The sequence below is a fragment of the Apteryx rowi genome, unplaced genomic scaffold, assembly GCF_003343035.1.
Source record: "Apteryx rowi isolate R43461 unplaced genomic scaffold, aptRow1 scaffold_47, whole genome shotgun sequence".
Classification (NCBI taxonomy): Eukaryota; Metazoa; Chordata; class Aves; order Apterygiformes; family Apterygidae; genus Apteryx; species Apteryx rowi.
Window position 1 is genome coordinate 1,899,055 of NW_020450727.1, and position 13,457 is coordinate 1,912,511.

A 13,457-nucleotide genomic window follows, 5' to 3' on the forward strand; every position below is an offset into this window, starting at 1 on the left:
CGCTCCTCCCTCCCGGGCCGGGGAGCGGCCCCGGCGGGGCGGGCGGCTGCGGGATGGGCGCGGAGTCCCAGCCCGGGTCCCCCAGCGAGCCCCGGCAGGGCACCAGCGAGCCGCGCCCCGAGCAGATCCGACGGGGAGGGAGCTGCCAGCCAGCCCGGGAGCTGAGGGGGGGCAATCCGGGCTGGGTGCCCCGGAGAGGGGAAGGAAGGGGGCGAGATGCCCCTCGGGAGGGAGCTCCCGGTGCAGGGATGCAGCTCGGGCAGGGGCACAGGTCGGCTCGGAGACAATGGATCCATCAGGAACTAGCAGCCGTCGGTCCGGGGAAAGCCATCCAGGGATCCAGGGGGATGTGCCGAGGGCTGGCCATGGAGCAGCCTGGAGCTTGCTGGGGAGCGCAGTGTGGGGCCAGCACCATGGGGCTTGGGCCATGCAGCTTGCCTATATGGCAAGGAGATGGGGCCAGGGGCTGCTCCGAGCAGGAAAAGGGGAGTGCCGGGGTTATGGGCAAAGCTGGGACTGGAAGGGCCCTTGTGCCTCTGCATCATGGACCTTGTCTTGGCTGTACTCTATGCACTGTGCTGCATAAGAAGGGGCTTTCCTGATCACTGGAGCTTTCCTTGGGGAGCTGCAGAGACCTGTAGCATAGCACCCTGCAGCAGGCAGGATTGAGCCTCAGTGCCCCATCAGGCAGCTGCCCCCTGCCCAGCCCTCTGTGCCCTCCTTGCCTGTGGAGGGTAGCACACTTCGCACTTGATGGGGGGATAGCATGCTTCAGTCTCCTGCAGAAATCCAGGGTGGAGGCTGCATGTGTGGAGGTGGGATGAGGGCTGTGAATATGCCATAAAGATGGGAGATCCCCCCCCCACCCCAGTCCAAGGATGGGGGCACTTGTGGCCCCCACCCAGACAGTGAAGATAGGGCCAACAAAGCAGCAGTTGTATAAGATGGTGGAATAGGACCTGCCTGGGTACTGAGCTGGGGTCCTTACCTTGCCAACAGCCTGGCTGTGGCTGGTTTGGAGGTGACAGCTCCTCAGCTGCAGTAGAGGGAGAGAAGCGAAAGCAAGTGGCTATGAGTTACAGGCCAACTGGTAACTCCTAGAGTTTTTAAGACCAGCTCACGCCTCTGTGTGGGAATTTGGGTCACTGATCTGAGTGACTAAATGGGTGCACTGTGTCTTGAGTGCCGCACTAGTCCCTCTTCCCCTACATCCCTAAAGGAACACAGTAAAATTGGAGACAGGGGCAGAGAAGGGCACTGCGGAGAGCAAAGGTGTGTGGTAATTCACTGATTCTTCCAAGACAAGAACGGGGGGGGGGGGGGGGGGGGGGGCGTCAAATGAAAAAGGCAGGTGCAAAACAAGCAGGAGCAGGCATTTCTTCCAGCAAAACACAGCTGAGCTGTGGAACTGTCTGCCGCAGTGGATGCTAAATACCTACATGGGACCCCAAGCACCATTAGACAGAACAGCTGCAGAAGAAAGCAGGGAGGAGGATGAAATGCAAAGACAGTTTGTCACAGGAAGTCCCTGTGCTGCAAAGGCTGGGGCTGGGAGCAAGTGATGTGCAGTGGGTGCACCCATGCCAGGGTGCTCCCATGGGAGAATGTGGAGGTCTAGTTGGGGGTGTCTGGCTCTGCCAGGGTAAGCACAGGGCTGCTCTGCAGGGTGGGGAATCACAGACATGGGACTGATAGTCACCCTAGGGCCCAGGGACCTTTTTCTTCTGTGACTTCTGGCCAGACTTGGTGGACCCTTTACCTGTACCTCACCATGGGCATATCCAGGTGTGCTAAGCTCCTGTGTGTGGCCACCTCCAGTCCAACACACAGCACCTTGGGTGCCTACCACGGGCGCTGCTCAGTCCAATTGGCAGGTGAAATGGCCATGGATGGCTCAGAGAGGACAGTTTTCCAATGGAAATGGGGAACATTGGTGCCCGATTCAAACCCACAGTAGGTCCTGCCAAGTGCTCAGTGCCCTGGTGTCTCTTTCCCTGCATCTGCCCTGGGCCTGCCAGGAGTCCAGGTGAGAGCAGCATTGTCCCAGCCATCAGCTCGCTGTGGAGAGATCCCTGCTGGCCATGGTATCCCTGGAGATGGGCAGGGGCTCTCTAGGGACACTGGCCCAGCTTCAAGCACAGGTGGCAGTGAGGAATGTGGGTGATGGGGTGGATCCAGGTGCTGCCATGATACCTCCTTCTTGGGGCTACAGATCAAACAACCAGGCCAGAGCTTCTTACCAAAGCAAGTGAGCAGTGTTTGGCTTCAGCGCAGTGTGAATGAGGGCAGGAGGGACATGTGGAGTATGGATCAAGTCCCTAGGGAAGGCACCACTGCAACCTGCTTTCGCCTGTGGGCTCTCCTACCCTTGTCCAAGGGGCCCAGCTCTGCTTTCCTCTCCTTCTCTTACTTATGGAGTAGGGGTGTTGCAAAAGAGACACAGCCTCACTAACATCTTCTGCCTCTAGAGTGTAAGAGGCAATGAGGGGCATCTGAGAGCTGGGGCCAGGAGAGGGCAACATAGTGTGTGGGGGGGGGAATTGGGGTGTACCCTGCCCCACTCCCCGTGCCCTGGCAGGGAGTTTTAACCTCTCCGGGGCATGGCCTTGCAGGCAGCGGGCAGATCCAGCTGTGGCAGTTCTTGCTGGAGCTGCTCTCGGACCGGGCCAACCTGAACTGCATCGCATGGGAAGGCACGAATGGAGAATTCAAGCTGATCGATCCTGACGAGGTGGCACGCCGCTGGGGTGAGCGGAAGAGCAAGCCCAACATGAATTACGACAAGCTGAGCCGGGCCCTACGCTACTACTACGACAAGAACATCATGACCAAGGTCCACGGCAAGCGCTATGCCTACAAGTTCGACTTCCACGGGCTGGCGCAGGTGTGCCAGCCAGCCGCCCCTGATCACACCCTCTACAAATTCCAGGGCAACCTGGCCCCGCTGCCCTTCTCGGGCATCTCCAAACTCAACCTGATGACATCTGGGGTCACGCCGGCCGGCTTCTCCTACTGGCCTGGCTCCAGCCCATCCCTCTACCCTGGGCACAGCCTCCAGCCCTCTGCCCCCTTCAGTGCCATGGCAGCCTCCCATCTCAACAACATGAACAACCATTACCATTAGAGGCACAGCTGCGCCAAGCGGACCTCCCTGTCCCTGGTGACGTGGGGCTGTGCCAGGCTGGGGGGCTCACTGGGAGGGGATGGGGGGGTGGGATCATGCCCTGCTCTCAGCTGCCCCCTCTTCGATTTGAAGAGTGGCGTGAAAGGAGTTGGGTGGTTGCAGGGTAGCTGGGCTTATTCTCCTATGAAGGTGGTCATAGGGCAAAAGGCATCTAAATCAAGGGTGAGGAGGGATCCATGACCCTGGGAGTGGGCAAGACACCTCAAAACGGGGCATGAATGAAAGGAAAAAACATAGACCTTCCCCCAGCAGGGACCCAGATCCTCCCCTTTCTTTTGCAACATCCCCCTCACCCCATAAACCCCATTCATGCTTAGCTCTGCTCTCAGCCTGTGCCTGCCTTCCTGTCTCCCCATAGAGACCCTCATGGCTGTCTGAACCCACAGGAGTCAGGAGCTGGAGCATCATGACAGCTTTATCCGTGGGTGACAGTCCCACTGTGCAAAGACAGGAGGGGATCCTCCTTGCAGCTCTGTGGTCCCTCACCCTTGTCTCCAAGCCCTTCCTTTCCTCCCGTAGGCTGCCACCCCTCCTACACCTCCTGCTCCATCTCCTCCCCTAGACCATGGGAGAAGCCTCTGGTCTGGAGAGCAGGTCCTCTGCACCAGCTAACTGCTGCCCGGGGTGGGTGTGCTCTGGGGCAGAGGTGCTGGGACAGGTGTGAGGGCACTGATGTCTAGGGCAAAGCCTGGAGGGAGCAGAGCCCAGCAGCTGCTACTCTGCCCTCTTCCAAGTGCATGAGGCCCATGCTGCAGATCAGGGCGGTCCCAGACATCCTGCATGTGAGCCCTCGCCCTGCTGTTCTGTTCCAGATAAAGTTAATGCTTGTTTTATTGTGGATTTAGCCGCTTGCATGCAGGGTTTGGTGGGAGATCCTCCAAGGATGGGGAACTCCCCAGGTGCAAGACCGGGGGGGAAGTGGAACAGGAGAGAGGCCAATACCAGGCTGTGTGCCCCAGGCACTGAGGCGCAGGCCTGGGTCTCTCGCCCTGGATCCATGGAAGCGCCCCCATCCTCCAGCGTAGGACTTTGGCCCAGTGGCCAAAAGTGGCTCAGTGGCAGAAGAGCTGGTCATGCTGGGCTCTGCGCAGGCTGGGGGGAGTGATTTATCTTCAATAAAATGGAGAGGTGCTGCAACCTATGTCTGCTTGTGTCCATAGCGGGTGGAGAGAGGAGGTGGAACAACCCAGCAACCTACTGCTACCCTGAGCCAGAGCACCTGCAGGCCTGGGGTGGGGAGAATATTGCTCTTCTGCCTTGTCCTGCACACCATCTTTTTCCCTGCAGAGCTGGGAACCCCTTGGGCACCTGGGAAACAGCTCCCACCCGTTCAGAGCATCTGTGCACCCTGTCTCACAGCTGGTAAGGGGCTAGAGCAGCTGGAAGAAAAGAGGAGACACAGCTGGACTGACAAGACATCCACCACCCTGCCAGTGTCCAGGGGAATTTAGGATCAATCCTACGAGCAGGCGCCAGATCTCTTTTGACCCCCACAGCACTGCACAGCTAGCTTAGGGCAATGCACTGGGACCACCATGGCCTGATCTGGCAGCGAGTGGCCTCCTGAGCTGCTCTGTGCTTAGAGTAGGGAGGCCCGGACCATCAGCAGCTCTGCCCTGGGCACAGCAGGCAGGCATGGGGCCATGGGGGGAGCAGGGGTGCTTGCAGCAGCCAGGCTCCAGTGAGACATTCACCCCTCCTCCAGCTCCAGGAGCATGCCCAGCTAGTGCCAGCAGTCCCTGGTGTGGTCTCAGGGCAGGCCACAAGGTGTCCTCTGGCCCCAGGCATGGCCACCAAGCCTGAGGGCGTGCAGGGGGGGCAGCCCAGCTCGCAGTCAACTGGGCAGGCAGGGTCTGGGACAAAGAGCCAGGCTCTGCTGTGTAGTGGAGTAAAAGCAGAACCTGCAGGGCCACTGAGGTTGCTTGCTGCCCCAGCGAGAGGGAAAGGGCCAATCTGGGGGCCAAGGAGTCCTGCATACCTTCTCAAAGCTGTCCTGGGGCTCAGCCTGGCTCCTTTGGTGCTGGACACTAGTGCAAGGCCAGAACGTGTTTCCATGCGCACGGTGCAGCCTGGGTCCCTTGGCACCTTGGGGCTGGTGGTGCAGCAGCGTGGCCACATGCGCACAGTGTCCGCCAAGCAGGCTGCAGCACGCAGGCCTCTGGGCACAGGGGCTGTGCCTGGGGATGTCTTGTGCCTGCTCTGTCCTTGGGGCAGTGCTCCCCATCCCATTCCCATCTGGGGCCCAGGTGCCAGGGCTGGGGGCTAGACCTAGGCCAGGGATGAGATAGGGTGTGTAGGGGGGTGGCATACAATTATGCAGACCAGGGAGAGGGTGGGCAGCCCCCAGCTCCTCTCTCTGCCCCCCAGATCAGAGCAGCCATGGGACCTGGGGTGGTGGCTCCATGCTGCCCCTTCCACATCCCTCTGTGATCCAGTCGCTTTCATGGCCCCGGCAGCATCTGCTCGGCCATGTTCTTGCTGCCCTAATCGGCTTAAGGGAGGGGGAGCTGATGTCGATGCCTTTTCCAGGGAGGGCTCAGGCTGCAGGGCAGGAGGGGCACTGAGGCAGATCCTGCTGGTGCACTGGGAGGGGGAGACCGAGGCTGCAGGTGGGAAGGTCTCCCTTCCTCCAGGGGCCCTGCACCTTGCACAGCCTGGCCCCCACAGACTGCAGGAGGGGAAGGAAGAGAGGAGGACTGGTTACCCCTGTGCCAGAAGCAGGCACCGCTCAGGCTGGAGACCCCCTGTGCCTGGCCTTGCAAGGGCAAAGGGAGGGTTGGACACAGCAGGATTGGGGCCCCACAGAGCCAGGGCAGGGGGCTGTATCCCTGCTGGCAGAGCCTGCTTCAGGGCTTAGGTAATGGCATGACGCAGGGCAGGACACAGATTAAGAGATATGGGTCACTAGTAGGGCCTCCCCCCCCCAATCCTGTGCCTCCCATCCCTCTGCCAGTGCTTGCACCGGGAAATCTCAGGTGAGTCTGGCTCCCACTCATCCCCCAGCCCTGTAAGCCCAGATCCCTGTTGGCTCAGAGACCTGGACGTGCCGGGGGGCAGTTACCTTCTCAGGAGAGGGAGGACCACCACATGCACCCCATTCCCCTGTGGCAGGATGCAACAGGCTGCAGCTCAGGGTTTAGCTCCCCTCTGACATGTCCTGGCACAATCCCCCCACGCTGTCCCCAGAGTGGCACCCCAAATCAGGGGGTCAGCCCTGTGCTCCCCCATGGCCTGGGGGACACCAGGCAGGGGATGCCCATGCAGGACTGCGGTGATGCTCTCACCTGCCCAAGGTTGCAGCTGGTGTCACCATGGCAACTCGGGATGCTTCCATCCCCAGGGGCAGCAGCCTCCTGGCAGCATTGTGGGGGGGGAGCAGAGCATCACCCCCCAGCACAGCCCCCTCATCCCACAGCCCCAGGCTGACCCAGCCCCCTAGCAGCGCTGCTCCCTTCAGCCACCAAAACCACCAGCTCCGAGCAGACTGCAGCAAAATCCTGCCAATGGGTGAGCAGGGCTGCTGAGCCCGGCACTGCTCCGGCTGCGCAGGGGAGCACAGTCCCGGCAACTGACTGGGGGGTGCTCGGCCCAGGGAGCTGCCAGGGGGTGCATGGGGAGGGCAGCTGGCGGGAGGGGTGCCCAGCCCGGGGGGGGCTACGGGGGTGCGTGCACAGCCTTGGCAGCTGATGGGGGAGTGCCCAGCCCTGGCAACCAGCAGCAGGGTGCAAGGTTGGGCTGCTGATGCGGGAGCACACCCCAGGTGGCTGGCAGTGGGTGCCGGGGCTTAGAGCACCCGCAGGCTCCAGACCTCCCTGCCGCCTGGGCAGCCCTGCTCCACTTTGCACCTATGCACTGCAGAAGCAGGAACTGGTGCAGCCCAAACCGACCCCTAAGGCCAAGGGTACAGCCATCTCAGGAGACCCCACAAACCTGCTGTGCCCTCCCTGAACCTCCCCCACTCTCTCTGCAGCATGGCCATGACAGAAAGGCTACCCTGTCCCCCCACAGGACTCCTCTCCCAGGGGCTGCATGTGTCCCTGCCTAGCCTTGTCTCTGCAGAGGGGACAGGGATGGCTGGTCTCGAGACAGTGGGGTCCTGTGCTGGGACCAGTCAGATGTACCCAGCCTGATCCCTGGCTGCACACGACTAGCAAGCTCCCAGCACCTCTGGTCCTCCCCCCCGTCAGGGCTGTGTGAGGCTAGTGGATCCAGGGCTAAAAGGAGACCCTGTGAAGCTGCCTTCTGGCAGCTGAGGGGAACATGCTCCCTGGAAACAGACAGTGAGGTGGAGAGGACCTCATGGTCTTGGGGGGCTGCAATGACCTGCAGGACCCTGCTCTGCTGCAAGCCAGAATGCCCCCCCAGCTGCCGGGTGCCCTGTAAATGGTGAGATGGGGTGGGAAACGCAGTCCCAAAAAGCCTCAGCCTGCGCTGAGCTGGGAAGAGCCAGGAAGCAGAGCACGTGGCCTGGGAGCTTTTTGTGCTGCTTTGTGATTAAAGGCAGAAGGGTTTTTTTCCTACTTAAAAAAAAAAAAAAAAAATCTTTCTGTCTGGCTTCTCTTTCCCTTTGTTTAGCTGGAAAGAGGGGCAGGATTGGACCCAGTCCTCGCCTCAGTCCCCTGACAGGATGGCAGAGGGACCTCTCCAGCTCCCCCAGAGACTCCCAGCCATGTAGCAAGGGATCTGAGTGGGGGTGTAGTCCCTCTCTTATTTTTGCAGAGCCACATTGCCATGAGCCTGATTTCTCGTGCTGGGAAGAGCCTTTGCAGCACAGCCAGGTCATGCCTGCCCTGAGGGGCCAAGGGCTGTCTCCCTGCCCACCCCTTCTTCTCCTCCACCTCTCCTAGCTCCCACCTATTTTCTCCTCTCCGCATCTTCCCTTCGCTGACTCTTCTACTCGCGCCCCACCCCCAAGCTGCTGACTCACATCCTCTCTCCAGATGCCACCTTTCCTTGGCCTGGCTCCCTGCAAAGTGCTTCGTGACTTAGTGTGGCTCAGTGGGGACCTGCAGGTGCAGGCAGCCAGACTCTGAACCCCCGTGTGAAGGTCCTCCAGGAAACCAGCTGCAATGCTTCTAAGACGCTTCTTTCTCCCTTGCGAAAGTACTGGGGCTTGGGGCACACCAGAGGCTCCCTGGAGATCTGGTACCTGTCTGGACTGCCAGGACTGAGGGGAGACAGCATCAGCAAGCCCTGACCTCTTGCCCTTCTCCATAGCAGGTGGGAGTTGGGGTCTGCACTCACTGCTGCAGGGCTCATGCACTCCTTCCCAGAGCATCACCTTGCTCTGGTTCCTGTCCCACTCACCCCCATTGCTCCCTTCCAGTGGTCTTGATCCCTGAAGTGGATGCACCAGGTTCTGTCTCACAGCCCCCGGCATCCCAGCACCCAGCAGCCCCAGAGCACTGGCAGGCCAGCCTCACCCCTGCCTGGCCAGGAAGGGGGGACAGCTTTCCTCCTCAGTGCCCAATGCATCCAGCACAGCTTGACTTTCCTTTCACCCTTGACCCTGTCAGCCCAGGGGAAGCTCAGATCCAGAAGGGCAGGTAGAGCAGGGCCACAAGCCCCTGGGCAGAGAGACAGCTACTCAAGTCCATCTCCAAGAGCAAGGCAAGCCAAAGGCAGCTGCTGTGCCAGGAGGTGGAGGGGCTTCCCTCAGCCAGCTGGCTCCCAGTGCCCCCCACCTCCAGCCCCTTGCAGACGGGGCTTCAGCTCTGTCCCTCTTCCTGCCATGGCTGTACTGCCAGGGTAACTGCCAGGGACTCTCTTCCCCCAGGTCCTGGATGTGTGTGGGAGGAGTTTGTGCACTTCTGATTTCTTCCCTGCTCACTGCCCTCACCAGACACAGGACTGTGCTGGATGGATCCCCAAACCATGCCCCTGCTGCCACCTGCTGTCATCACCCCCCAGCCTGGGCACAGACCCTGGGGGGGGAGGTATCTACGCTCTGGGGTGGAGATCCAGGGGTGTGAGACCATGTTCAGCACCCATGCATTGAAATGGGATCTAAATCGAGGGCTGAGGCCTGGGCCATTCCTGTCTCGAACCTCTCCCATGCTCCCAAAGCCTCTTCATGGGCCCAGTACACCAGCAGAAGAGCCTGTCAAAGCCTTGTTTCAGTGCATCTCCCATGCAAGCGTCCAGAAGAAAGGGGGATAGAGACCAGCCCAGACTCTGTGTGGACTCAGGTGTCCAGGTAAGGGCTGTCAGGGGAGGCTGTGTCTTAGTGCTGCTCTTGCCCAGCTGCAGCACTGAGACCCTGGGCTGGGCTCTGCTGAGGGCACGGTCTGGGCAGCAGGGAGGACTGGATTAATGCACTAATGCCAGATTAAACACTAATACAGAGCTTCTGATGAGGGAGCAGCACCCAGTTCAGCCCCAGCCTGGTCCTGGGGGCACTCCCTGAGACAGGCTCCCACAGACTTCCCTGGGATGCAGCTCAGCACTGTCTGCCTGTCCTGCAAGGAGCTCGGTCCTCAGGGGTGACACAGGCCCATGAGACAGATGGCACTGGGAGTACAGCATGCAGTAGCCCCCACGCTCAGCCCTCAGTTGGCAGTGGGCTGGAGGTAACACTCTCCTCTGCCAGTCCAGGCCATCTCTTCTGCAAGGCTCCAGGGCAGAAGTGCCTAATCACCACAGCAGGGCTCCCAAGCATCTGGTTCCCCTTAACCACCTTCCCCAGCTTCTCTGGCTCAGCGCTGTCCCCGGGGAGCGGAGGAAACCTGTGCTCCTCAGTCCCATGCCCACCATCCAGGCAATGCCACAGGCCATGTTTTGGCTATGTCAGGGACAAAACTGGCTGCCATCCCACCTCCCTCTTTCCCTTGCCTGCCACAGGACTGTCCTGGGGCATGTGCATCATAGCTCAAAGCCTCCTGCCTCTGTGCAGGTTACCTCCCCAGCCTGGATGTGGCCCCCATCAACTGAGACACAGTGGCAGCGCTCTTGCTCCTCCCCAGGCATGAACTCCTCATCAGCCAGTTGGCCTAAAGCCCTTCATGTGCTCTCTGCCATTTGCTCATGTCTCCCTGGGTCACTTTGTCTATGTCTCCTCCCAAGACAACCCACCTGCAGTTGTGACTGATGTACCATGGAGCAGGGAGGGGTCCAGAAACCTGATGGAACAAATAGCCCCCAAACCACCAGAGCAGCAGCAGCCAGAAGCTATGACAGAGCCAGCATCCAGGCAGCTCACGCAGAGGCAGAAGAAGAGACGTCCTGCTTCCATCTGTCTTGAGGAACATTGTCCATCACCTCCGCAGCTGAATCGAGGCAAAAGGCCTGTGTGCAGAGCTGGGCTGAGGCAGGTCCTTATCCAGCCATAAGTACATCCACATGGGCATCGGGCCCACATAATCTGGAGATGTTTTCTCCCCACAGAGTAGTTCCAAGTCACTCTGGGGGATGCTGCCAACTTCTAATAGCAAAAACACAGGTTTCCTGCTGTTTATCCGGCAGGAGGCGGGACAGCTTGCCAGGCCAGCCTGGTGCAGCCACCCGTTGCTGCTCCATGCCCCACTGCCATGGCCTGCGTGTACAGCACATGGAGCAACGGTCGTTTGCACTGCCAGCAGAGCAGCAGGGCTGGGGGGATCCCACAGACAGCAGGGCCTGAGCCCACTATAAACTGCACAGTTTGCGCCCACCTTGGTATAACATGGGGTGTAGTGGACAGGGCTTCTACTGTAAGGCATAGTGGGGAGAGATATTGATGCTAGAGGAATTTCAAACTAGGAAAGAGCTGGGAACCTTCATCAAGGCCCTGTGGCAGTGAATTTGACCTTGCCACACAACCTTGACCCCCAAACCTGATGCAACTTCAACATCCCTGGAAGACCACACGCTCCTGGGCCTTGCAGCTGAGAGGAAAGGGCTTCCCAGTCTAAGCCCCTCACCGCTCCTCAGGGAGTGCTGCATGGCTGCAAGGTTCACAGGTTTGGGGACGGGCTCTATCCATTCCTCCACTGCTGCCCTGTAGCTAGCTTCTGGGACTGCCAAGGTTGCACTGTGGGATAAGCCCAGACTCCAGTGGTATCATACACTGGAGATGAGGTCTAGCAGGTTAAAGCATTCAGCTTTTAAGAGGAGAAAACACCAAACTCACAAGCATGTCTGAGGACTCCCATCCTCAGCATCCATCTGTGCTCTGTCCTCCCTCCTCCCCTTTACCTTCATGGGAGCAGGAGGTACCCAGGCAAGGTAGGGTCAGTGCTCCCCACCGGCTCATCCTAGTAACTGCCCAAGGAACTGCACAGTTCCTCTGGGAGAGGGGAAACCAGACATCTCTCCCCTCAGTAAACCTCTGGCTGAGCCAGTGATGCATATTTAAATGCATGGGAGCATCTGAGCTCGTCTCTCATTCCTTGACATTTCCAGAGACTCCAGGCTGTCTTCAACTACCAGTCTGCAATTAGCTCTTCCTAAATCCCCCAATGAGGCCTAGCACTCTTAATCAATGAAAGGAGGGAAGGAGGGAAAGGACACAGCCTCTCTGCAGCTGGGAGCATTTTAAAAGGCAGAGCCTTGGGGCTGGAAGGACCCTGAGAGTGTCTGTCAGGGGGTCTTTAGGGTGGGAATACTCCATGAGTTTTGCAGATGTTTAGCTCTGATAAAGAGACTCTAAAGGCAGAAAAGCCCCATTATGAGGCATAGTAGTCACTGGGGCCTGCAAACATGCCTGGCTCAGGATGAGGACAGCTAGCACCAATGGATGGGTGTTACCCTGCAGTGCTGCAGACTGGGGTCCCCTCTTGTGAGGCTGTGGCATGTTGCTTCATCTCACTGTACCTCAGCCTCCCTGTCTGCAAAATACGGTAGTGAAGAGCCAAAGAGCCCCTCTGCAGCACTACGGTGGCTTTAAGGGTCCAATTCCACCTCTGTTTAAGCCAGGGTGAATCAGAACTGCTACATGCTGCCTTCCCTCACAAGGATCCATCCAAATGTAGGGGGGAGTGAGTAGGTTTTGGCCCACCCAGCTTCCAGACCAGCTTATCACAAGGTCACACAAATGTCAAGGAAGGAACAAGACCGCACATTAGGGACAGGGAGAATGGGAGTTATCACAGGCCTGAGTGGGTTTATGCACTGGGTTTAGACACAGAAGAGCCTTGCACAGCACCCTGCCAGATCAGACTCTGTCACAGGGACATCTGTGCTGTCTTCCTGGCTGCACAGCTTTGCCTGAATGAGCCAGATTGGGCCTAATTAGCAGCTCTGCTGATGCACACAAAGGTAGAGAATCCAGCTTACCCTTCGTGACCTGCAGAGCCAGCACAGCTCTTCCTGGCTGAAGGGAGCCTGATTGTCTGGTTCAGAGGGGCTGAGGAGCACTGAACACAGACTCCAACAGGAGAGCATGTGCTGCAGATCCTGCTAAAGAAACCCCAGGAAACTCAGTAGCCAGAAGCATAGCAACCAGCTACGAGAAATGCAAAGCCTTCCCCTTCTCCACCCCACTCCCTGGGGTTTGCTGAAGCACAGGGCTGGTAACTGGGCTAGCAACATAGCTCCCGCAGCCTGCTGCTGCTGGAGGAGACAGCCAGACCCTGCAGAGCAGAAACAGGGAGAAACGAGACCAAAGCTAACACAGGTTGTGGGATCCCAGTTCAGATCAGTGCAGCAGACAGACAGCAGGCATTTCTAGCTGTAATGGAGGAGGCAAGGGGAGCTCACAGGGCAAATGAGAGGCACCCGGGTGGATTAGGACTGGCCTCATGCACAACAAATGGGAGCAAACCTCTGACCCCAACTTACACTTGGGGGGGCTGATTATCAGAGAGGGTTTTCCTTCCATGTCCCTTGGGGGAGGAGGGGGGCATGACTCAGACCCCCCCCAATTCCCTCTCACACCCCTCAGCCCAGCAAATCCAGGGAGCCACCAACAGGCCCATCCAGGCCACCTCTTTATTCTCCAGTGAAGCAAAGCAAGAGGAGAGGAACCCCCCACCCCGACCCAGCAGCCCCCTGCCCTCCCGGCCCCTTGAGCCTCCCCTGCCACAGACACCTTTCCCCGTAGTGAGGCAGAGGCAGTGGGGCTGTGTGCCGGCCCTTGGGGGCGGGGGGAACATCACCAGCACCCAGGAGAGCCCCACGGGCCCCTCTCCGGGGAAGGGGGGCAACACCCGGAGGGGGACGGGAAGGGACTGGGCGCCCCCCTCGGCGGCCGCGAACAAAGGGGCGAGGGTGGACCGGGCCGGGCGGCTGCCTCGGTGGGACCCCCGGGGTGAAGGAGCCCCGTTCCCCCGCCGCCGGCGGAGGCAGCGCCTGTGGC

At 59.5% G+C, this 13,457-nt stretch overlaps 1 protein-coding gene across 1 annotated transcript in view; it reads left to right on the forward strand.

Annotated features, from left to right (window-relative positions):
• FEV (FEV, ETS transcription factor) overlaps positions 1 to 3,241 on the forward strand; it is a 4,970-nt gene extending 1,729 nt beyond the window's left edge. The window contains exon 3 of the mRNA XM_026078110.1: positions 2,613 to 3,241. Coding sequence (XP_025933895.1) covers positions 2,613 to 3,124 — 512 coding nt within the window. The 3' untranslated portion in view covers positions 3,125 to 3,241. The remainder of the gene's footprint in view (positions 1 to 2,612) is intronic.
• Positions 3,242 to 13,457: the final 10,216 nt, after the last annotated feature.